The 23,662-nt window shown below is 46.7% G+C and overlaps 1 protein-coding gene across 3 annotated transcripts; it reads right to left on the minus strand.

The window, feature by feature from the left end:
* Positions 1–1,337: 1,337 nt before the first annotated feature.
* LOC144178384 (uncharacterized) lies at positions 1,338–22,503 on the minus strand. 3 transcript variants are annotated; one of them, XM_077706184.1, is made up of 9 exons: positions 21,874–22,503; positions 21,697–21,825; positions 21,552–21,617; positions 21,240–21,463; positions 15,228–15,531; positions 12,810–12,983; positions 10,030–10,134; positions 7,260–7,446; positions 1,338–4,269 (listed from the first exon to the last, which is right to left on the minus strand). In XM_077706184.1, the coding sequence occupies exons 2-9, from the start codon at positions 21,774–21,776 to the stop codon at positions 4,159–4,161; spliced, it is 1,251 nt and encodes a 416-aa protein (XP_077562310.1). In that variant the 5' UTR covers positions 21,777–21,825; positions 21,874–22,503; the 3' UTR covers positions 1,338–4,158. The 3 variants fall into 3 exon arrangements, with proteins under 3 accessions (XP_077562310.1, XP_077562309.1, XP_077562311.1); XM_077706183.1 differs by having other exon boundaries at positions 21,697–21,800; positions 21,874–22,500; XM_077706185.1 differs by lacking the exon at positions 21,874–22,503 and having other exon boundaries at positions 21,552–21,634; positions 21,697–21,800.
* Between the last annotated feature and the right edge of the window lie 1,159 nt (positions 22,504–23,662).

A 23,662-nucleotide genomic window follows, 5' to 3' on the forward strand; every position in this document is an offset into this window, starting at 1 on the left:
CCACTTTTTCTAATGTGGAATGCCCCGATAATTTCCCTAGTTAGCCGATTGCCATGAATCATGGGTGGTATCTTCAAACAGCAGAACGCACGTGTTAGAACAATGCCTAGTGATATGTGAATACGTCTTATGTTCAAGCGAGTACAGTTAAACCTGGATGTAACGAATTCCTGGATTTAACGAAGTTTTGCAATTCCCCATTTCCAGCCCCATCGAAACCCATGTATTTGTGACCTCTATGTAACGAACGCACTGCGAGAGTTAACCTTGATGAAACAAATTAGCTACTCCAATGAGCCATTGTTTTTTGCCTTTTTTCTGACAAATCGGCTGGAGAAATTCATTAACTTAGCGAACATCACCCGCACAGCAAACTACCGCACGTTTCCACCACGTGTGAGTGCGGTATCTGTTAGGCGCTAGACCTGCCTGTCGTCATGTACTCGCGCGTCTCCACTGCCATCTGTGGTATCGGTTCATCGTTGACGAGTTCTGCTGCCAGAAAACAAAAAGTTTTGTCTTTTCATGACAAGTTCGTAATTTTAAATGCAGTCTCCACCGGTGAGAACGATGTGTGTGTGCATATTATTATACCAGACAGAATGAAGTTTTAGCCCTCAGACGGTCCATTGGGTCCTGGAAGCAGGCAAACTACAGAACAGGCTCCACTACATTGGTAGGAGCACTTTCAAGCTATTAGGTTTCGTGTTTGTGTCTGCTATTAAGTATAAAGAGTGTCAACTGCATTCTGTGGTAGCCTGCCCACAATGTACCTCATGCAGCTTTCAATTTCCCATGAAGACCAAGATTGTCATTGTTGGCACACAAAGCTTCACAACTTTTGAATGCTAGCGAGAAATCTGCAGCAATAAAGACTGCTCCAGTGCAGAAGACATTCCCTTGCAAATGAGGTTTCGGGAGCTTCCCATGTTCTAGCATTTATGGAGCCAAATGGCCTACCTACTTCAAACGTTCCTCAAATCATAATTTATGTGGACACAACAGCACAATTTAAACTTGGTCTCTGAAGCACCACTGCTTTTCGCCGTATTGCAAATGCTACCAATTTTCAGACCTGCAGCATACACACATTTAGTGCTAACCACTTTGGAATCAGTGTTAGCAGGTGATGGTTAAAAAATTTTTAAAAATCAGCATTATTTCTTTTTGCCCAAAATGCTGCTCATTAAAAACTTACCATAGCTCCAAGACCCATTGAAAAAAAGTAAAGTACTCTTATTGGGTTCACATGTGTGTCCCAATGCATAAATTTAGTTTGTAATATTTAGGACTATCAGCTCAAATGTAATGATGCTGTGAAAAAAAAAAAACCTGCATACCATAAGTGCACAATTCCTTTATTAAGCTCTCAGCATTCAATCTGCTTTGTAAGAAATGATTGTGAAGATCTCACATTTAGATTTTAATTTAAAAACAAAATTTGTGTTAACAATCACAACCGCTTCCCCAAGAGCACCAGAGCCTTAACTAAAGTTTACAATTTCACACACCAAAATTCGATGGTTGACAGCAGAAAAACACATTGCATCACAATCAGTGTAAAAATGGCTACTGTAAGAGCTGCAGTGATAATAATGCACAACCACATCCAGAAAATAAGATGGGACGCAAGGCAAAATTGTGAAAATGGGCAGAATATGGGATGTTGTTTAATGCTACAACATTCGTTTTTTTATAGCACAAATTGGGTCGTTTGCGTGCAAGTTTTCTATTGCTATAGAAGTGCAGCAAGTCTATGCAGTTTTATACCATGTTGAAAAATGTCCCAAGGCTGGCACTGCATGTAGAACAAAACAGGTAGACCTTGTAAAATAATAATAAAGGGAAGGGGGGGGGGGGGGCAATCAAGATCATTTGCACACATTAATCAATACGAAAGAATGTACAGTGAGATTTCGCTCAGACTTGCTGTGCTTTAGAACAGTCACATCAGCAGGCAGTTGCTTGGGAGATCAGAATGATAGCACGGTAGTTCTAGCAAATAGGTCAGCACTTCAAACAGTTACAGTCTGAACCGCTGAAATAAAATCTTGATATGCAGTGCTTTCGACCACATAAACTGGTACACCTTATGTTGTACAAGGCAAAGTAGACTTCAAAAGCTATAAAACTAGGCTTGGCGGCCCAACAGATATGTTACAGATGCTACAATAACTTTTAGATTACATCAGAAAGAGAAGGAGGGGGGAAGGTGCACTGAAGCCAGACAACAAAAAGCTGCTTCCACATTTGCGATCCAGAAAAACCTTTGGAGTCCATTTGCATAGCTCTTCCATTTGTGGCAAAATAATAACTATATTATGCATATATGAAGACATTTGAAAAGCAACAAACAAGTTCTTGAAGCACAAATAAAGCGGCAATTCATGGCCTGAAGAACTTTCTTTTAAACTACAAGTATAAACATATCAACTCTGCTGAAAATTCGGATAAAATATATACACTTCCCATCTCCATGCTACCACTTGCTCTACCGAGTACCCAAAAAGTGGCAGCGCCTGACAAAGAAATAAAGGAAGCATAACTTGCTGTAAAGTGCCCCAAAAGCTCATTTGGCCTGGAACCTGCTGCAAGTAATTTACTTACAGTGGCTGAACTGTCGTGTAAGCTGAAACTAAAATTTGATGACTACAGAGTGCACCTCCTTAGCCTTTCTCACAGACTGAGCTGCGAAGAAGTCTCAAAAAAGATAGTCAGATAAATGAGCCTCTCGACAATGTGCTTAGCACTGCATCAACTGAAGGAGTGCCTGTCGGTAATGAATTTTCCCTTAGCTGCACACTTAAGTGCACTTACGAGTGCAAGTTCACACAGAACACAGAGTTAAGCAGTCAACAGCGTCTCATTTGTGTAGCTCACGGAATGACTTGCTCTCACAACTAAAAGCTCTCGAAGGTTAAGCACTTTTCCTTGGCCATGCCCAGTTTGCAATCACCAACTTCTAGAAACCAAGTTCAAGAGTCCCTGATGGAAAGCAGAAGGCAACAGCACGTAAGAAAATATATCACATACCACCCTGTAGGCAGGGACAGCTGCCAGCACAACGAGAGTATCTTGAACACAAAAAGCAAATCTCGTGAGTGTGCAATCAATAAGCTCACCGCAGGCTCAAAATGGGAGGAGGAAAAAATAAAATCCTGTGCACACAGAACCAAATCAAGTGTAATAATGCAAGGCGTATCTTGCTCTTGTAGTAAGGACGCTTGGCCTGTGTTGGGTAGCAAGTGACAAATACAATGGGCGTCTTGCTTGCTTGTGCAGCTCGTTTGTGAAGAACAGCATAAGTTTGATTACAGTAGTATGATGCAGTGTTCAAAAATAAATAATCATAAATTAAAAAAAGAAAAAGTGAGAATGACACAGGATTGTGACGCGCGTTACAAGACTGCCGGGCACATAGCATATTGGAATGTGGTTCATTTGCACCGAAACATGTACATCGCTCAAAGATGGTCGCTAAGACAGCACTGAAAGAGCCGCACTCCAGAATACGCGCTCGCACAGAAAGGCATCCAAAATACAGAGTTAGGCAATGTTTCCTGCGCTCCACAAAGGGGACAGTACTACCATTACGAGAGGACTTTGACTGGTTGAACTTGTGGGAATCGTTGCGCTGCTGCAGTACATTCGACTGAACCCAGCGTCAAGCCCAGGAACTCTCAATGCTCACAGCTTCATTGGCACATTAAACTGTCAAACCACAAATGCTGCAGTCCATTGTTCAAACAGGAGAGCCGGGTGGAGAAGCCAATAGCCACTACGAAGACACATTTCCTTTCCTACAAGACTACAGGCAAGAATCAGAGAGAGCTCAAGCATCTCTGCTGACCGATTCCGCCCTGTATATTACAAACAAACTGTTTGTTCATCTTCGTTGCCCGGATAAAATTAAGTCCGTGTGGCCCATAAATTAAAGGTAAATTACACGGCGAGTCCCAACAGGCAGGAGTGTGTGACTGCCGCTGCTGCGCGCCTGTCGGAGTTAGAACAATAAATAAGTGATACAATTATGCTGTGCTCTGCTCCTAAGTTTCGGCTGTCACGAACGGGGTTGTAAAGTTGAGTCCACGAGGTGTGGTGCACAATAGGTGCAAAGGCTGCCACCCTGGAAGCAACCGGCCAGCGGTGAGAAAGGGCCTAGCCATCCACTTCCTCCATCCTGCAGTGAATGGCCGTGTCCACAACTTCCAGGCTGGCATAGTCCAGCTCCTTGATGAGACACAGCACGGCAGAAAGTATGTTCGCATTCTGAGTGAGAAGAAACAGAGAAAACCAGGGTTAACTGCCGCCGCTCCAAAGGGATCCAGAACGTGACAGCAGGTGCACACCGGCACACACAAACAAACCGCCGCTGAACCACTCTCCCCCAATTGTGACGGGCAGAATGCCCCCACCGAGCAGTAGGACGCAGTGATCCCACTCCTCCTTCCTTGCCGTGCTGAGCGATGATAATGATGATGAAGACTGGATTGTGAAGTATGCGCAGACAAATTTTTGCTCAGGCCAAACATGCTTAACATCGTCGACAACAAAATAATAAAGAAACAAAAGAGTCAGTGAAACGGCTATACGTTAAATAAATAAATACCATATTTACCCGCATGATGAACCCACACCCCACTCTTATTCTCGAAAACTCACTTTTGTGTTACCTTGCGTAAAAAAACACAGGTTATAAATGTGGCGTGAATAGAGATGGTACTGTTGAATAGTTTATCTCGGCACGATTGCTGAAGCCATTGATGATTGCAGTAACTGGATATCACGCCACAGTACCGGCAGAGACGCTGAAAGAGCGTTCTAACAAAACAAAACAAAACAAAAATCTGAACACTAGCCGGCGACGAGAGCAGGAATGCCGCGACTCACAAGATAAAAATTGCGCGCTTGCGGAGAGTCATCTGTTGAACACAAAACAAACCTTCTGGCATATAGCCCCACAGAAGCTCGGCGGCATGCGAACAAAACAGCAAATGTACTCTGCATTTCTTCCCTGATTTGTGCCAACGCCTCTTGTGCTCACGGATGTGCTGATCTGTGACCTCGCCATTTTGTTCACGTTTTTGTGCTCCGATCTTTTCTGTGCTCCTGGTGCGGGGTGTATGATGGGCCAGTACGCGAGCTACGCAGCAGGTTTTAAACTGGAGGTGGTGGAGCCGATGTTCTGTGGATGGATCCTCGAGGCATGAAACGCGATTCTCTCTGAGCTCATCACTCATAGCCTCAAAAAGACAGGAATTTCCAACAGTCTTCATGCCACGGTAGGTGATGCGCCGTGGGCCAACGATGACCAGAAAGCCACAAGCGACTTCAGTGAGAAGACAGCTCCGACGGCGAGTAAGAGGACCGACCAACTCGCCAGTAGGGGGTGGGGGGCACTACACCATGTTGTAAATAAAAAGAAATTGGGTTACATAATTTCATACGCGTTTTTATTGAAAAGGTAAGGCTTCGATAGCGCTTCTGTTGTCATCTTTATTGTATGAAATCTCAAGTTTTTAAAAATCTGTTGCAACTTTTTCCCACACAATGAAGCCCTTTCCAAGTTCACGCTAAATCTTGTGAGAAAAAAAAAAGTGGGTTCATTATGCGGTTAAATACAATACTCAGCCTGCTGGCACCCATCACACTTTTCTCACAGGTTTTATAGCAATCAGTCACAAAAGGAACCTCTGTGTCACAATGCACTTCACAACAATTATGCATCCGGTATTAATTTGATGTTTTATTTGATAGAACTAGCCCACTCACTCAATACCATTCCCACTCCAAAAGACGTCACGACCAAAAACAATGATAAATACTGGAAAGCTTTAAATTTCGTGCTGCACTTACTCAGCAGTGACACAATAGGGGAAATACTAAAAAAAGAGTTACCAGTGTGTTAACTCCACATTAGCGTTCAAGTTTTCCTCTAGTTGCCACTGCTAGCAACAATGGCAACTCTTAGGGCCCAGTCAGGCGACTATTACAGTGGCGCCTTTTGCCTCGGCACCTTGGCAATTTCTGATTGTCGAAAGTTCAATTAATAATAATAGTAATAAAAAGACCTGGCAGCCAGCCACCATGAGCTTTGTTACCGAGTTCTGCAGTGGTCACATTCTGTAGCAGCCCCAATACATAGTTTGGCTGAGCAATAAGCTTGATTGATTGATTGATTGATTGTGGGGTTTAACGCGCCGACGCAATGCAGGCGATGAGGCGCGCCGTAGTGGAGGGCTCCGGATGAATTTTGACCACCTGGGGATCTTTATCGTGCGCCGAAATCTCGTACACACGGGCGTTTTTGCTTTTCGCCTCCATCAGAAAAGCGGCCGCCGCGGCCGGGAATCGAACCCGCGACCTCGTGCTCAGCAGCGCAACGCCTTAGCCACTGAGCCACCACGGCGGGTTGAGCAATAAGCGATCAAGTCACTGAAGAGACAGCATGAGCATACTACCACGGTTGTGGAAAAAGTAAAATGGTCTAAAATGTAACGACTCTTTATCATCAATATTGTGGTCCACTGAATTTGCAGCACTCAACAGTTTCCGCAGTTAATATAACCACACAAAACTCCCTTGACACTTCACATGACTAAGTGAAAAGAAGCTTTTCCTGTTTCATCAGCCACATTGCCAGAATCGAAAAAAAAAAAAAAACAGAAAACTGGTGGCTAACACAGGTCTAATGTGCAAATGTATTTCACACATTGCACAGCACGTATAAGGAAGAACCTCGCTACAATGCACAGAAATCAAAATTGTATTAAATGCACAAAGCAAGATTTGTTTGAAGAGGACTTGTTGCTCTTTTTTTTTTTTTTTTTTTTTTCATGCCTCCCCAGATTCTGGCAAAACCAATAATATAGCCTCTGCATGATTGCACAAACTAGGGGTAGCACATAGTTCCCGAAAATTTTAAGTGAACGATTCAAATCTAACTGCCAAAGATTTAGTAGTCTCTGTATGACTGCACAAGCTCTAAGTGTAGCCACGCAGTTCCTGAAAATTTGATGTGGAGGATTCTAATGTAACTGCCAATGCAGTAAAGGATAAAAAGTATAGGCCAAATTGAAGGTCAGCCTTCTTTCTTCCCTGACAGCAGAACTTGTGCTCAGAAGACTCTCTGCAAGATACGGACTGCATGCGTCAGGAAAAGATGCCAATAAGCAGCATCTTCCAGTTGGCCAGTAGATACGGGAGATGCACTCAAGCAGTGCCCCAGCTCCCCTCTGATGGCTCCTGCCAGCACTGACCCTGTTCTTGCCTCCCTTGGGCAGCAGGCGGGTTGGGGAGCCCTTCTCGGGCTTGTGCGAGGACCGGTGCTGCACCTCGCCATATGCAGAGCATCGGCCGCTGCCCCCGTCTTCTGGAGGCGGCGGCGGAGACATCAGGGCGTCCGATTCCAGGGAGTGCGTGTGCAGGTACTCCACCGAGGAAAACCTGCACAGCAGCAGCCCCTGCTCAAGAGGCACTCCAAAACTGGGCCCCGTATCTGGGTGCCGCCCCAAGAGGCCCCCATTCAGTCACAGCCTGACAAGAATTGCAGCAAGGGCCATTGGAAGGAGAAAGCTCGACCATGAACAGCACAGCGCAACTGTAGAACTTTGCAAATGCAGCCGTGCAATGAGCTCCAGGGCAGTGGCATGCGCGCATGTCGTGTTAAATGGCCACGGTCCAACTTGCCTAGAAGACCCTACTTTAGAAAGGGTATGAAGACGATACCTATGTTAGATAACCTAAATCTGCATGCCCCATTTTAGGCTACATAAATATGCAGCGTTCTAGACAAAGCAATCATTTTTGCAGGTCAGCATACATGCGTGGTACATGGCAATGGTAGTTATACACCACAAAAAAAGGAACAAACACTCACAACAACAATGCTCGACATGGATAGTGATTAACGATGTTAACACGTATCCCTGCTCCTCCCAACCCAGGAACCTTCCTTCATCCCATCGCACCCTTTTAAGCACGGTGCATGCGCTGCTATCACCCATGTTGCTGCCACATCACTCGGGATGGGCCCCTTTGCCCCACAATCAGGTGCCGAGGGTAGGCCCATTCGGCCTACCTCGCTAGTGGCCCACGTGTAACCTCAGCCATCTAGGGAGCTGGTCACGAAGGCACACGGTGGCATATCTTTGCCCAGTTGGTGCAATCACTGTGCACTGTACCACTTGGCCAATAAAGCTCCTGGTTTACCCTGGCCCTCTGGAGCCGGTCATCATTTTGTTGGTGTGTCGAACCCGTCATGGTGTCTTGTAAAGACGTCAACCACTTAGGAACTGTTTATTTCAGGAAAAGATCTATAGATGCTTCTCCAATGAGCTTTCACCGTTTCCCACTGGCACTGCAGAGACACCCTTTATGCCCACATTGGCATCCATGGGTGTAGTCTAACCTCTCTAACCTCACATGGTAGAGCAAGTAACATGCTGTGAAACAGTCTACTGCTCTCAGGAATCTAATATCTGTGTACAAGTGACTACAGAACTTTAAAGGGACACTAAAGGCTCAATGAAATTGTTTTAACTGAAAGATCATACGTTTCGTAGCTCTCTCGCTTTTGTTTGACGATCAACGATGCTTATTTGCTGAGAAATAAGCAAACAAAGCCAGCGTTTCTCTCACCCGCTTCCCGTTCATTTTTACGTCACAAGTTAGGAGCGAAGCACAGGCACAATTGTAAACACTGGCAATGGTACTCTGAGCCATGGCGGACTACGGCCTGTTTCTCTAGCCACGGGGGCTGGCTTGGACGTTTGTGATTTTTCAGCAATGGAAACAGAAATGCGAGTGGCAGGTGTGCCTGCCTACTCAGAATTTACGCACACATTCAGCCGGCTGCCAGCGAAGCCTCTTCAAAACAGCAAGCGCCGTTTCGAATATCAAGCGCGGCATCCAGGGCTCCCCCGGCTGGCGCATGAAAGAAGGCGACTTCATTTCACCCCGTCTGGCGTTCACAGCCATCTCATATTATCTGCTCTCATGAAACAAACACTCTTCACGGCCGCCGTGTCGGCACTTGGCCATTGTAGAAGCTCGCATTGCCCCTGGCTCAAACATAGTAAGGCCAGATCGACGCACGCTTTACAAATTATCAACGGCGGCTCGAGGTGAACAGGCGGATCAATCACCTAACCAGTCGCAGTAAGTTCGTTTCACGGGCGATTATGTTTGAACCCGGCACGTTTTACTGATACCAACATTTTAAATAAAGTGTTACTCCTCCTCCCACTCCTCCTCCTCCATGCGCACAAAACAGGAGATTGGAAACTCGGGTGGCACACCGCGCCACCTGCAGTGCACCTTGTTCCTTTGGCCCGTTCTAATGAAGGCACTTTAGCTGCTTCCTGCTAAACATGTTGCCTGCAGAAGGTCGGGTGCTCACCACTGTAGGTTATTGACTTTGATTTACCTTTATTTCACGTGCTCAACCACTTGGGAACTGTTTATTTCAGGAAAAACTCTACAGATGCTCCTTCAATGAGCTCTCGCCGTTCACTACTTTTGTGACGTCACAAACCAGAGTACCCAAATGCGCACCGGGCGTCGCCTCCCGTTTTCACATTTCTGCCTTATTAAACGAGCTCTAGTTGCGAGAATGGCGTATTTAGATTCTCGCCACCTTAATCCACTGATAATTTTCTCCACCCTTTTAGTGTCCCTTTAAAGGAGACTGTACAACACGACCACTCAAGCAGCACTTTGCTGCGCAATCACCTCGAGCCGGTGATTTATAACTAAAAATATGATAGGAACTACCTTTTCAACACACAATTATTTGGAAACAAGTTCTTTTGGGCTCATGATGATGTTGTAGGGATAGGTTGATCATGACAATGCAGTTGTTTTCAGTTGAACAAATAAATAGTTTGGCCTCCTTTTTGTAGGAAAAACCAGCCCAGGTGATTGTTGGTTGGAGGAGAGGGGGGGGAAGGGGGGTAGAAAGCCCTCCCCACAACACCCGCCGTTACTGCCTTTTAAACACCGAGTGAAATGCCTTCCAGTGAAACTCACCGCCGTGCATCGCCTAGCTGAGCACCGGCCTGCCTAGCCGAGACAGGGTCGTCGCCTTCGAAGATCGCTACCGGGTCACAGTTGATTTCTGCACTCTTGCGCATCCTGCAGCAACGGCAAAATAAGAAGGCACGTACGCTGTAATCTATGGCACTCCAGCTCAGAAAGAAGAATAGCAGTTTAAGTTCGACAAGAAACAGCAACATGCTGCACCCAAAAAGTTGGTCGGAATTCTAGGAATGCACGGCTGGGAGGCAATGGTTGCACAGAACGGCTCAATCAGCTTGGGAAGTTGGAGTCCACGTAATTTAGAGAATCAGTAACCAAGCAGCAGGAGCCAAAGCAGATGCGTTCAAAATACTGCCTAGAGCTGTCCTTCAGTAGTATGCTCTGACACAGGGCACCCCTAACAGGCCCAGGCAGGCAGAGGAACTGCTGAACTCCCACTCATCACCAGGATGATGTGAACCGGACAGGAAGGCTGTGCTGCTCGCACTGTTACCGCCATACAGGATGCAGGAGGCGTACACTGCAGCAGTGATAGAAGCGTGGGAAGACAAGCTGGCAGTCAACCACCGCTCAATTGTTGTCCAACAAAGCAGCTCGGAACAGGGTGGCAGCGCAGTCCACATTGCCATGGGACCTTGGCAGCAACACGGCCGGACTGGCCACAGAACGCCGGAACGCAAAAGACACCAAAAAGCATGGGCACACGACAGAACCAGTGTCCACACACACCCAGACCTGTCCTCCTGACGATCAGGAATGCCGTGCTAACCAACGTCCCAACCTCCAGCACCAAATCGCTACGTTGTCAGGCAGCCGAGAAACAGCCCACACACTGGGCCAAGCACCCCGAAAAGGAACCACTGGTGTTGAACTCGAAAAACCTAATCACTAGGAGGGTGTGCAGTGTACTGTGCACCAGGACGCTGTGCCAACTGACATTATAACATGGAGGCACCCAACCTGGCGAGCAAGGTTGTCAGCAACGGCTCTCGCCCTGCCTCACTACGTACACCCTAACCTTTGACTTCAACACACGAGTTGTGCATGCTGAAGTGCTACAGTGCAAACAGACGAAGAACAAAGAAAGAAAGCACAGGACAGCGCCGTCCTGTGCTATCTTCCTCTGTGATTCATTTGTTTGCACTGTACCGCTTCAACATGAATATCCACCGACTCGCCCAGCTATCCTTTGTGAGTTGTGTACCATGCACAAGCCCAAAAAGTATTTCAAGAGGGCATACCAAGCAATGACCACCCTCTACCACCAGGTCTGCCTGGAAGCCTTCAGGCACTCGTAATGCTCAGGGCTAGAACAGGAGCAACACTCACACCACACATTCTCCCCAAGCGGACAACAAATGTATCCGAGAAAGAAGGACCAGCAAAGCTAATTTGCGTGGATAACAGTCAGGTCCTTGGCCTGTCTCGTGTGTTGAGGTCAATATGCACAGGCAATATGCACGATGAGGGCAATATGCACAGGGATGTCATGCATGCTAGGCATAGCAACTGCTGCATGTTCCTACGGAGAGAGAGAGACAGAGAGAGAAAGAAAGCTCTTTACTGAAAAAGCAGCAGAGAGTTTTGCTGTCATTTACAGTAACCTACATGCTTCTCTGCTGAGGATTGGAGATGTGGGGAAAAAAGACTTTGGAGAGAGGTGGGCAGAAAAAAAAGAATTAAAGAAACTGGCGGGGCTTGACGGACTATTTTTTAAATTGCGTCGCCGAATTCACAATTCTGAAATGTGACCAATGTCCTCCAAATAGGAAAACCAACTTTTCAGAGTCTGACGCTGCTTTGAGGTGCGAGTCCATGGTCTTTGAACAGCCTTCAGAGTTACTGGCCCTTGTTCTCTAGGCATTCAATAGCTTAAAAAAGATTTAAAAAAAATTTGATCTTGGTTCTAAGTGGACCACACCTTCTAGTAAAATATGTTCAACTGTTTCCACAGAACAGCAGTTGTCCCAGTAGGGGTTGGTCGTCAGTCCAAGACGGAAATGGTAACTGTTCAAGCAAGCCGAGTTGTGTTGTAGGCGATGGTATAATTATTCTAGGCTACCGGGGAGCTGGGAGCTGTCTTGGAAGTCTTGATTTCCACTCCGGGTCAATTGCGTGAAAAAAGCAGTGGAGAGTGTGGTAGCTGCACAGGATGCACACAGGATGCCAGTACGGAGAGCAGGTTAGCATACCGTAACCGAGTTCCAGCTTACAAGGCTTTATCTCCTTGTGTTTGTGCAGCACACTGCCCCTACCACCTTCATCATCTTACAATGGTTTCAGAGAACAGACTGGTCAAGCACTTTGACAGATGTCGATGCTCAGTATCACACTTTATAAGCTCAACAGCAGCACAAACAATGCCAAGTTCAAAGTGTGTGGGTAGTTCACCTGAAAGTGCTCAACAAACACACTTTGAACTTGAGTTGGCGTTGAACAAACACACCAAAGTGGTAGCTAAACAAATGATTTAAATAAAGAAAAAGGAAATGCAAGATAGCCAGGAATAACCATGGGTCACTCCCCCTGTTAAAGTACCACAACCCGCAATTAATCACATTAGCGAAACAACTTTCTATATTCTTTTTAATATTGGCTCACACGAGCATCTGTTCACACGTCTCCGACCCACTCTTGTGACATTACGCGCTCATAACTGAAATCCCCAGCAATCTCAGTGCCTGCATTGAAACTCTGAAGCACTGGCGACACTTGGCAGCACTAGACGTCCTGGAAGTGGCACAAGGGACCCCTTGAGCAAGGCCACTGACCTGCGGCCCGAGTGGTCCATGAGGGTCTGGACGCGCGCGTGGAAGGCGTGCTGCTCAGCTGGCGACATGCCCTGGCACGCATGGCTGTCCTGGGGCAGACTGGCCACCACGGGGGAGCAGGCCGCCTCAGCCACCATGCGCACAGGGGGCGGTGGCTCCCTGCCACACGGGGTGCTGCACAAGAGGGCGCGGGAGGCGTCTCGTCTGTGAGGTGAGAACCACCGCTTTGTCTGTGCGCCACTAGATGGAGAGCGCTCCACATGTGGATCGGGTATGTCCATGGAGGAGGAGTGTAGCGAGTCTAAATGCTGAGAATGCCCAATCTCACCTCTCTTCTGCTGCAGCAGCAATGTGATCCTAGGCCTTAACTCTTTCGCTACCGCGCCTATCAAAATCGATCAATTTGATCGATAATTTTGGGAGCGCGTTTTCATAGCGTTCCAGGCGTTGCTCGAACAAGTAAAGCTGTTTGGAGTTAGATCAGATTATGGCCTTTGAAAATCAGTTTTGTTTTCATTTTTGCAACGAAAACGTGATTTTTGACACGCGTTTGAACTACCTGGGTGTGGAAAAGGGGCGTGGTCATCTCGCGTCACTGCTACCAGCGAAGAATGCGGGCCACTCGTAATTACTCTGCACCAGCGTTTGTTTTTTGCTATCAGGGCGTGAACGGTGAACCAGCAAACGATTTTCAATCGTCAGGTTCGCACTCTGACTGTAATAATCCCAGAAATCGGCTGAAAATGTCAAGCAGTGCCTGGTTGCTAAGCTACTTTATGATTTTAGGCAGTTTTATTGCCTTTGCGCACGTTGTTCTAAGTTCTGTGGTAATTCTACTTACCCCAGGACCATTCGCGAACAGTTTACAACAGTTTCGGTTTCGTTTCTGCATCGCGAAATTCATATTTAGCGCTACTACGCAGTTACCCATCTTCAAGGCTACCTGCCATGGCGCCTGGAGCGTCCGCGACTGATCCTCGAACAAAGCACGCTGCTCCTGACTTCCCCCCACCCTAACCCGATTTCTGCGATAAGAACTTCAGATGCAAGTCAAAAGATCACACCCAGTCGCCAGATATCTGTTCCACCGAGGACAGCGCTTCAAACCGGCCTTACACTGCCAGCTGTTTGCCTTCCAGTTTCGTTTCCATGCGAGGGTATATCCGGGTGTCTAATGTTGCTGCTTAGTTGAACTGTCTATTCGGACGGAGTCTCCGATAAGTTTTTGTACTGTTTCATTTGAAAAATGTTAGGTGGCGCTGCAATAGAGGAGGCTCGTCGTGCTGATCTTTTTCAGCGCGTAACTGCTACTCGGCCAAAGATCGCAAGGCACGATTCTAGTTTATCGTACCTCATTTTTGCGAGCAAGGCTACAATTGCGAGTAAGAAGAGGATAATAAAGCTCAGCTTTGTGTTTTGAGAGATAACTGACCGCGAACGACAACAAGCATCAGCCACGGCGTTCCGTTTCCAACTTCATGCATGTTTTTTTCCGCATCGCGTGCTTGTCCCAAATATTGTGCTCGCTGTAAATGCAAAGTCAGCCATTGACAAGATGTTCTTACGTTATGTGGGGGCAAATTGGTGCCTCTGATAATGACAAACCGCCAGATTTATTCCAGGAAACCACCCGAAATTGCACATTTTGAATTGGAGGTTGGGCTTCACTGCATGACACGAGCACCGTGCATGCTAACATTTTTTTTTATATCTGACAAACTGTTCCGCGCAAGTCGACATTTTTTCTAGGGTGTGTTGTTGAAATGTTTTCCTACAAAATGTATATTCTAATTTTTTTCTCTACTACCGGTGGTTTGATATACACAACTCATTTTTTATCAGTTTTTTTGACAACTTGACAAAAATTTTGATTTTGATATTTTTTTTACAACTATGATATATAAAAACCTTCAAAAAACTGGTGTTATTGGAAAGGCCGTTAAATATTCTGCATTTTGTGTTCCTGCAATCAGTGCCTAACCAATTTTTTAGCAGGAAAAAAAATGTTTTCTTCGACCCATAAAATTACTCAATTTTCCGGCGGTAGCAAAAGAGTTAAAAGGATAAAAGCATAGGTGGATGGAAAGTATTTACGGATCCAGCCTGGTTTTCGTGTTTGTGCTACAACGCAAGGACATGTGCTTTGTGGCCAGGACAACTTTGATTCACAGTAATAGCATCCGTAACTTTCTAATAAACAGAAGTTGTCAACTGTTCAAACAGCAAGTGTGAGTTGCGAATTAAATCAAACAGCACGCACTACTATTCTCAAATCAATAAGGCTTTGAATGTTAACAAGCCACCGCTTCTTCGATCACACCAGGAAGGATCAGTGAAATGGGGTTGGGGTTGCAAATGTCGGCAAATTGCAACACTCGAGTGGGAGAAGGTGTGGACAGGAGGCCGATTTCACCACACCTGGTCACAGGAGGGCTCTGGAAGGGCGCTGACCAGGTCGATGAGTTAGAGTCCACGAAAGGCGCCTGCACTTCCAGCTCCCTCGGACGGGGAGCGTTTGCGAATCTGGGGTGCACCTCCTCGGAGCCATTCTGGTGCGTGCTTTGCGGTGGGCTTGGCTTGGCCGCAGGTTGGCTGCCGGGCTGCTGCCGGTGAGTGTTGTGGTTGCCAGTGGGAGGCGGTTCTTCCTCCGCAGGGCCCAAAGTGGGGAGCACCAGCACAGCCCCCTGCACTTGTGCCCGCTCCACCTCGTGGCTTTGGACAGCTGGAAGCGGAAACAGGGCTGCTCTCACTTGTGAAAGCACACCTGTGGTGTTGCGTTGAACACCCGACAAGTACACTGCATCCGACACATTGAACACTGCAACGACAGACAACACAAACGAGAGGGATAGGGGAAACGCTTGTTCCACCTATACCTTCCCTGCAGCCCGTGCCCTTTGTGCGACTATTAATAAAGACGATAAATTTATCCCCTTAACATACGAAGTCACGACACATCTCACCAGATTGAGCAGTATAGCCCGCTTACAGCGAAGCCGGTTTTAGCGAAATCCCAGCTATGAAGAACAAAGCTTTGTTTCCCGTTACCATTTGTATTCATATATACTGTATAAATATATATTTGTATACACATATACATTTGTATTGGTATACATATACATATATATACTGTATATTGTATACTGTACCATTTTCGCGTACTAATTTTGGAAACCAATCGATTCGACACACTTTGCCTTCCTTGTTAAGGGGGGACGTGGGGATCGGAGTGAACTTTTTTGTTTTTTGGCGTAGAGTGATGAAATTCGGCAAGCACATTGGAAAGCACTCCAAATGGTGAAATTTAAAATTCCATGATGATACCTGCAGTAGTTCTTGTGTTACAGAGGTTTACATGTTGCCCGCTCGTGGAAAGCCTAGCAAGGTATTGACACATGCTAGGAAGTTCTGAATACTTCTCAATTATAGTCAAAAGAACACTACAGGGCAAGACAGTCTTCAATTTTTTTTTTACGCCCTTCATTTTTTTAGAGAAAAGAATAATTTCACTTGTAACCTATAGGACATGATTGACCTAGCCATAAATTCCACATTAAAAAATAACGAGGCCCTAAAATGAAAATCCAAGACTGTCTCGCCCTGCAGAACTCTTCAAGGATCGAAATAAAACAGACAGGGTCAAAATCTGCCCAGTGATTGCCATGCTATCCTTTCCACGAGCAACGAAGAACTCGTAAAATGCACTTTTGAGAAAACGGCTCTTAAAGTTTACGATGATGTCACAATTTTCAAACTGCACCAGCAGCATAGTCCTTGCTGTCGTTGCTTGGGGACAACCTCGCATACCTTTGCCCTTTGATTTGGTGCATCTGGGATGCCTTCCTGGCTCATTGGAGGTTTCTATGTGTAGGCCTTTAGATGGCAGAAGCACCAGTTTTACGCAGACTGTACCAAAAAGTTTACTATGGGCTACTAGGGTACCTATATTTTACTTCATGTATGCCTAATGCATAGCTGTCTCCAAAATGAAGAGTAAGGCATGGTTTTTTTTTTATTAATGTGCCAGCAGACTTTCAGCTTATTTCTGGGTGTCATAACCTTGATGAAGCTACAGCTTAGTACATGAGGCTATTCAGTGTCAAAAATTATATCAGGGCATCACACGCATAAGATGAGCTATTTGAAGACAGAATATACATTCGTTTTACATAATTACAACATTAATATTATAAGAATACCATGCTCTTCTTCAGGCGAAAAAAGCATTGCAAAATGGACATTATAATTGCAAACATTGCAAAAATAGAAAAAATAGTGACATTAAATTTTTTTTAAACGCTGTAACATTACGGCATCTTCTCTAATTAATTTAATACTGAAAATATAATTTTGTAATCCCAGACTTCGTTGTACGAACTAGTTTAGAGCCACGGAAAAAGTTTCTCAAATAAGCTGGGTGACGGTTCATTGCACCCCCCCCCCTTCCCTACAATCCCCGACGCGCACGTTCACCACGATCGTAATTTAGGTAACCTTACTATGTTTAGCAACTTTACTTTTGCCATTAAATTACACTTTGCGTACATCAATTATTACTACTCGCGCGCAATAGCAACCGATCCCGCTATCGGCCGCTGCCCGAACACGTCGCGCCAATGCAGCGCGCGCCGCAACTTCTGGCGAGCCGGTCATTCCATTCCTGAAGCTCGCGAGCTCGCTGTGAAACACAGCAATAACTAAGCGTTTTATAACACGGCAATGCGTCCAAAAGTTCACTTCACGAACACCAATTGTACACGGACGCACAGAGTTTCCCACTCCAGGACGCACCACGGCGATGTCGCGGGCACGTTTTCGATGCGTCTTTCGAGCCGCGCACTTCCCTATCTGGCGCACGATCTCAAGCATTATCGCCGCGATAACGATAGCGTCACTGCACGGAATCGCAAAGCATGAAACCACTGAACGGGAACCGAGCCGACCGCGAAACCGAGGAAAACATTAGCGACACGGAGTGCGTGCGAACTGCGCGTCAGCCGAATCGCCCGGCGGCCATCTTGTTGTGGCCATGGCGGCACCCAATCCGGAGAGCCGTCTTAGCTAACGCGGCCGGAGAGCCAATCGCGTGTTAGATTTTATCGGTTGCTTCGTTTCACCCGTGGTTTCACCGTCTCTCATTTTCCGCCGTTTGTGCGTTTGTGAGTGAGCGACAATGAAAGCAGCGACAGGAAATCGGAAGTTGAAGACTCTGCCGATCTAACGCGACCAACATGGCGGCGCCCGGTGCCGTCGTTCCGGAGATACAGCGCTGCGAAAATTGCCGTTTTTTTCGTCATTTTGCGGAAATAATTTGTCACCTCAGCTGACGTAAATATTTTTCTTTGGCACTTCGCGATCGTTTTCGACGGGGAAACTTTGTAGACGCATAGAATATAAAACGTGCTATCCGAAAATGTGACTTCCGAAAAAACGATTTTTTCGTCACTTTTCGCCATCTGATCCCCGCGTCCCCCCTTAAACCACCTTGTCGCCAATGCGATTACTACTCAGCATGCAAACACTGTTGTATTAAAAAATTTCTTCGTTAAAGCAGAATGTTTCTGAAAAACGGTGTATAATGATGCCACAAAAACGATTTTCTCTTAAAAGGTGTACTTTGTGAAGCCCATTGCTGTCTGTAACTGGGGCTTGGACTTTATCAAGTGAATTAATTTCACTTTTTTCCAAGCCTCCCGCTTGTCGGAAATAAAGTTTTATCTTATCGTATCTTATCTTATGTTCAGATATAGCAAAAAATGTATATAACAAACTGATTTCCGTTTCCCGTCATGTTCGTTACAAGCGGGCCACACTGTACCTGCTTTCTATCATACAGCCTTCATGTAAATGGGAAAAAACATTAAAGGAGAGGTAAATGCCCCTTGAAAAACCCACATGAGGGTGAAAGGTGTTGCACAGAAAAGAAGCAAGCAATAGTGCAGTGGTGGCACTGCAGCCCTCCCTCCAGTGGCTGTTTCATCCTTACAAAGAAGGAAAAGACAGCCCCTTGTATGGTGGCTTGTTAGGTGCAGCAACACAACTCAGGAGCTCTATTGTGTGCTCAAAGATACACTAACGCATAAAAACAATTAATGCCCTTCCATACAGTGAAGATGGATGACCTGCGAAGCTGGATGCAGTCGACAGAGCGCATGAAACAAACCACATTTGTGTGTAACTTTCGATTGAGCATACTTTCTAGCCATTTAGGTGAATGAAACTTGAAAGGACTCGAGCTTTATTTCAGCGAACAAACATGGAGCTCTCCATTTCCCAACCGCGTCCTAGGCATCTTACTGTATGCGTAACGCACCAACCCAATCCACTCGACCAATGAAGACACCAGACAAGTCGCATTTGGCTGTTTGACGTCCACATGTAAGCCTCCCACCAGCACAGCAGAGACGTCTTTAATGAGGGCATGAAACCTATAGCCGGTATTCATTGAAAAGTTTGGCTGTCAATTTCTTCATTTGGCAACACTGAAATGGCCACGGACATGGCCGAAGCGCCACAAACATGGCGCGGCTTATGCCACTGCGGCCGCACGCCGAAGAACAAAAATAACACCAGCGTGCGTCGTCTGCTCCGATTCAACCAGATTCTCAACGGTGGTGCCAACAGAGTTGTTATTTATCGCACGCACATTTGAGTCGAGGCATTAATTTGCGTTCGGCAGGCTAGAGGTTGGAATGTCCAAACCATATCATGCGCTTAGCACGGACAAGGACAAGTACCGCCATCTCACGGAGCCCGATGTAACCAGTGACGGCGCGCATTCACATGGTTGCCTGCATGTGCGCCTCGCTATTGAATACCGGCCATAGCTTCACGGGCACGCCCCCCTTCCTCCCTCCAGTCCCCGCACGTGCATGCATAAACCGGCAACCACACATGTGCACATGCTGAAACGTGAAAGACACCAGCAAATAACAGTTGTGAAAGAGGGGTCGCCAGCAGTGGCAAAAAGGAACACCGGAGCAGCGCAAAGTAAAGCAGCTTTACCGGAATGAAAACTGGGGGGGTCCGACATATACCGCTTCGCAGCAAAATCCTTGACTGATGCAGTCAGTGAATGTAATGCACTCTTTCTAATGGGAAAGCAGGAGGAATAAATTTACTGAGCAAACGGAGTGGTTGGAGCCGTTTCCCCTGTGGGTGGAGAACCTCAGTCCAGGTGCCCCTGGGAGGTCCTGACCACTGCGCACAGGCTCAAGAGACCAGAGTCTTCTGGTCTCCAGCTGGGATCTGGTCAGTGTCCCTCCCACTGCTCAGTGATGGGCTGTTTGTGCATGTGGGATAAGGTGGCTGGTGTGGGGCAGCAGGCGCATGTGGAGTAACACTGAGTCGTGTGCTACGAGGGAAAGTGTTCGTATGCAGTGTAAGGTGCTCTTCTTCCATGGTGAGACTGGGGTACGGTGAGAGGTAGTAATGGTGTAGGATGTCATGAGAGCGCGTGGGGATAGGTCGCAGCACCCAGTCCGGGCTATCAGGATATCAGTCCGGATATCCCCGGAGTATGATCGTGCAGGTGGTGGCGTGAGCCACCTCATTCCCCTCCAAGCGCTTGTGTCCAGGCATTCAGACAGTGTGATGCCTTTTAAGGGAATGAATAGCCTTGACAATGCGGAGGGTGGGTTAAAATACATGGCCTTGGAGGATATGACAGCAGGTGGTTTGAGACTTTGTGATGGCTGACAGGTATTCCATGCCTGTAGTCGCTTTATGGCAATGGCTGTTTCTTCGGCTGTTGTGACAGAGAGGTGACGGTTTCGCGCCGTGAGTTAACGAGAGCGAGGATGCAGGCTTTGTGGGGGGGGGGGGGGGCAACAGCTGGCGTCGGTGTAGCAAGTGTCGGGTCTTTCGTCCTATTCAATGTGGAGGGCATTGCCTCTTGCAATGCCCTCCACACCTTTGCTGCAGCTTGGGTGCATAACAGCCCAGACATAACTCTTGTCATGTGCTCTGAAGAAAATTGGGAATTAAATCTTGTAACGTTAACTGTAGAAAGCTTTAAAGCTCGTGCCAACCAACCTGTCCCTTCTGTCTACTTTTGTAATTACTAACTTGACTGAGTGCTGTCTTTTTTCGCCTAGTTTCTGTGCCCCTAAAAAAATGGGCCAGCCTTTATGGTGTTCAAATGGCAGAGTAAAAATGTGGAACATTGGTTGGTATGAGGTTGGCCCAAAGTTGGTCAAGTATCTTTGCTGAGGTGTAGACAGGATTTTGTATGCAGTAATAGTGAGTGCAGCTTTCATACGCGGGAGCATAGATATCCTCACACAGAAACACCACAGAACCGCATGGAACTTTGCAGCTTTTGTGAAGTACAATAGAATACTATTCATAATCAGGACGCACGGCGCCCTGCATGCAAATAAGTTTCACACAAAAACAGAGCAGAATAAATACAGAATGGTAATGGCTTACTTTGATTGTCCAATTTCTGCAGATTCGGAAGATGTCTCAGCACTGTCATCCTGTAATTGTCACCTTCTGCACAAGGGTTGTCTGCTAACCAGAGATTTTTAAGCCTGGGGAGATCCTTAAGGTATAGCACTTCGTTCAAGTCGTGGATGTTATTTTTCCGTATGTAAAGTTCCTGGAGATTCTTGCAGCAGGCGAAGTCGGCTAGGGTGCTGATATTGTTAACGCTGCAAGGAAAGAACCACGGGAAATCACAACACGGAAAGCGTCCAATTTAAAGTAGGCCACGATCGGCCAAGTTTAGGGGAAGCGCACCTTAATGAGAGCACCTCGACGTGAGACATCTTCCGCACGATGCTGACGTCTTCCAACTCGCTTCCCCTGAAGCAAATAAAGTGCTTGAACCAACGGGGAGATTTCTCAGCACGTGTAAGTAAGCGAACAATGCAGTAGGACCTACCAGCAGTTTAGTTTTCGAACGCTTTTCAAGTCTTGCGCGCGCGTTCGAGAGAGGACGCAGTTTTCGGTGAGCACGCTCATCGCAGGCTGGTCCGTACGCAACTCCTAAGCGGGAAAACAAATACGGCACCTTAAACCGCAGCGTTCGGCGGGAAATGGCAGCAGCGTGCTTTCTTACCTTCAAACGAGCAAGACGAGAAGCGCCGAAAAAGCTGATCCTTCCCAGTCGCGTTCGCGCTAATCGCCACGAGAACCCTCTGAATTCACGAGGAACCCTTCGAATGCACAACCCTACGCCTCGCGCGGTACCACGTTCGCAGCAGCGCGGCAATTCTCCGTTGATGGCCTTGTGTGTACCATGTTAGGCAACGAACTAGAGCACGCTGGACGGCCGGCAGTCATTCTGCACTTACGGCTGACTTTACACTGTGCAGTCATCGCTTCAAGAATCGGCAGGCCAACGTTCGCAAGGCCAACGCAGGGGTAAACAAAACGCGGTTATTGTATACATTGCCTTGACAACATGCTCACGCCGCTCAACGTCCACTACACGGCTACAGCCCACGTAAACACTGCTCACACCTCCCCGACTCCGCCATTTACGGCATACACCTGTTGGAAAGCACCGTAATCTCGGTTGGACTCTTTAACTGCGTGCGCACGCCGAGTTCCCACGCACATCCGCGTCGTAATAAGGCACGCTCCAAAATGGGTAATGCACCTCTTACAGAGCCCCACTTTGAGGGTTTATAGTGTATTATATTTTCATAGAGAAATAGTGTAAACTTTTGGCCGAGTGGTATGAATTCGTGCAAGCAAATGTCTGTTACCTTGCGTGCAGACATTTGACGCAGAGCATGCATGCCCCTTTACGTCAGACCGCGGAGTAACACAGGCACCGGACAGCGCCCAGAGGGCGACACAAGTGTATGGTGCCTAGCTAGCATGGTGACTAGAATATACTATTCAATGGCATATTCTAGTTATATACTATTCTAGTATAATCTAGACACTACACCGACACGAAGCCCACGACATCCAACGCTACTGGCGCTATCTTCGGCAGACATGTGGCACACTGAGTCGGTCGCCGCACTAGGGGCCTGCCGCACGCCAGCACGTTCGTGCCTTGAGCGCGCCAACGTTTGAGCGCGCTTTCTTTTGCGGCAGCAGATAAAGCATATTAGTATCACCATTAGGTTTAAAATTAATTACGCGATTGTACAGTAATTCTGCCCCAGAGTGCAGGTGACCGAAGATGGGTTTATTCGGTTGAACTCGCGTACGGGAAGGAAGCATTGGCGGATCCAGAGGGGGGGTGAGGATGTCCTTAGCCCAACCCAACGTTACTAGATAACGTTGGCCCAACCCTTCTCAAGTTCTCCCGCCCATAGGAAGACGACCCGTAGGAAGTACCCGTAGGAAGACGACCCCTCAGGTCATATAAAAGTGTCTAGTCGATTTTTTCTATTTCCTGTATTCTTGGTTTTCCGAAATTTTGTCTGTACAAATATTTACGCCATTATAACAATTCCATGTTACTTCCGCCAATTATGCGTGTTTGTGGAAATGCAAGACGTTGCACTGTTCGCTCATTTTCGGTATTTTTTTTATCGCATTCGAAGTGTTCTTTTCCGAGCTTTTTTATTTCAGGCTTCGTTTTTGGGAGGAGAGAGATGCATATTTTTAATTTCATCTGTACATTTTTGTTAAAACTCTGCTTTTCTATTTTTTATTTTTTTGTTCTCTCTAAATTTTGTCTGAAATTATCTCTGTTTACACAATATATATATACCGACCAAGCGACGCCAATTCTGTATTTTTGGGCAAATGCAAGGCCCAATTACTACACGGGCCAGGGTGTGGGGTGTACACTCGGCAAAGAATGTGTGGCGACGACTGCATTGGTATTTCTCAAAGGAAGCGCCGGCGTCGAGAACAAGAGCGCATATCCCGCCATCTCGGGT

This window comes from Haemaphysalis longicornis, unplaced genomic scaffold (assembly GCF_048455015.1).
Source record: "Haemaphysalis longicornis isolate Haplotype H1 unplaced genomic scaffold, Haemaphysalis longicornis Haplotype H1 scaffold_4, whole genome shotgun sequence".
Classification (NCBI taxonomy): Eukaryota; Metazoa; Arthropoda; class Arachnida; order Ixodida; family Ixodidae; genus Haemaphysalis; species Haemaphysalis longicornis.

Coding starts and splice junctions, on each gene's coding strand:
- LOC144178384 (XM_077706184.1), bottom strand. CDS start 21,776: ATGAGCGTGCTCACCGAAAACTGCGTCCTCTCTCGAACGCGCGCGCAA. Junction 21,618..21,696: donor GTTCGAAAACTAAACTGCTG/GTAGGTCCTACT, acceptor TATTTGCTTCAG/GGGAAGCGAGTTGGAAGACG. Junction 21,464..21,551: donor GTCGAGGTGCTCTCATTAAG/GTGCGCTTCCCC, acceptor CTTTCCTTGCAG/CGTTAACAATATCAGCACCC.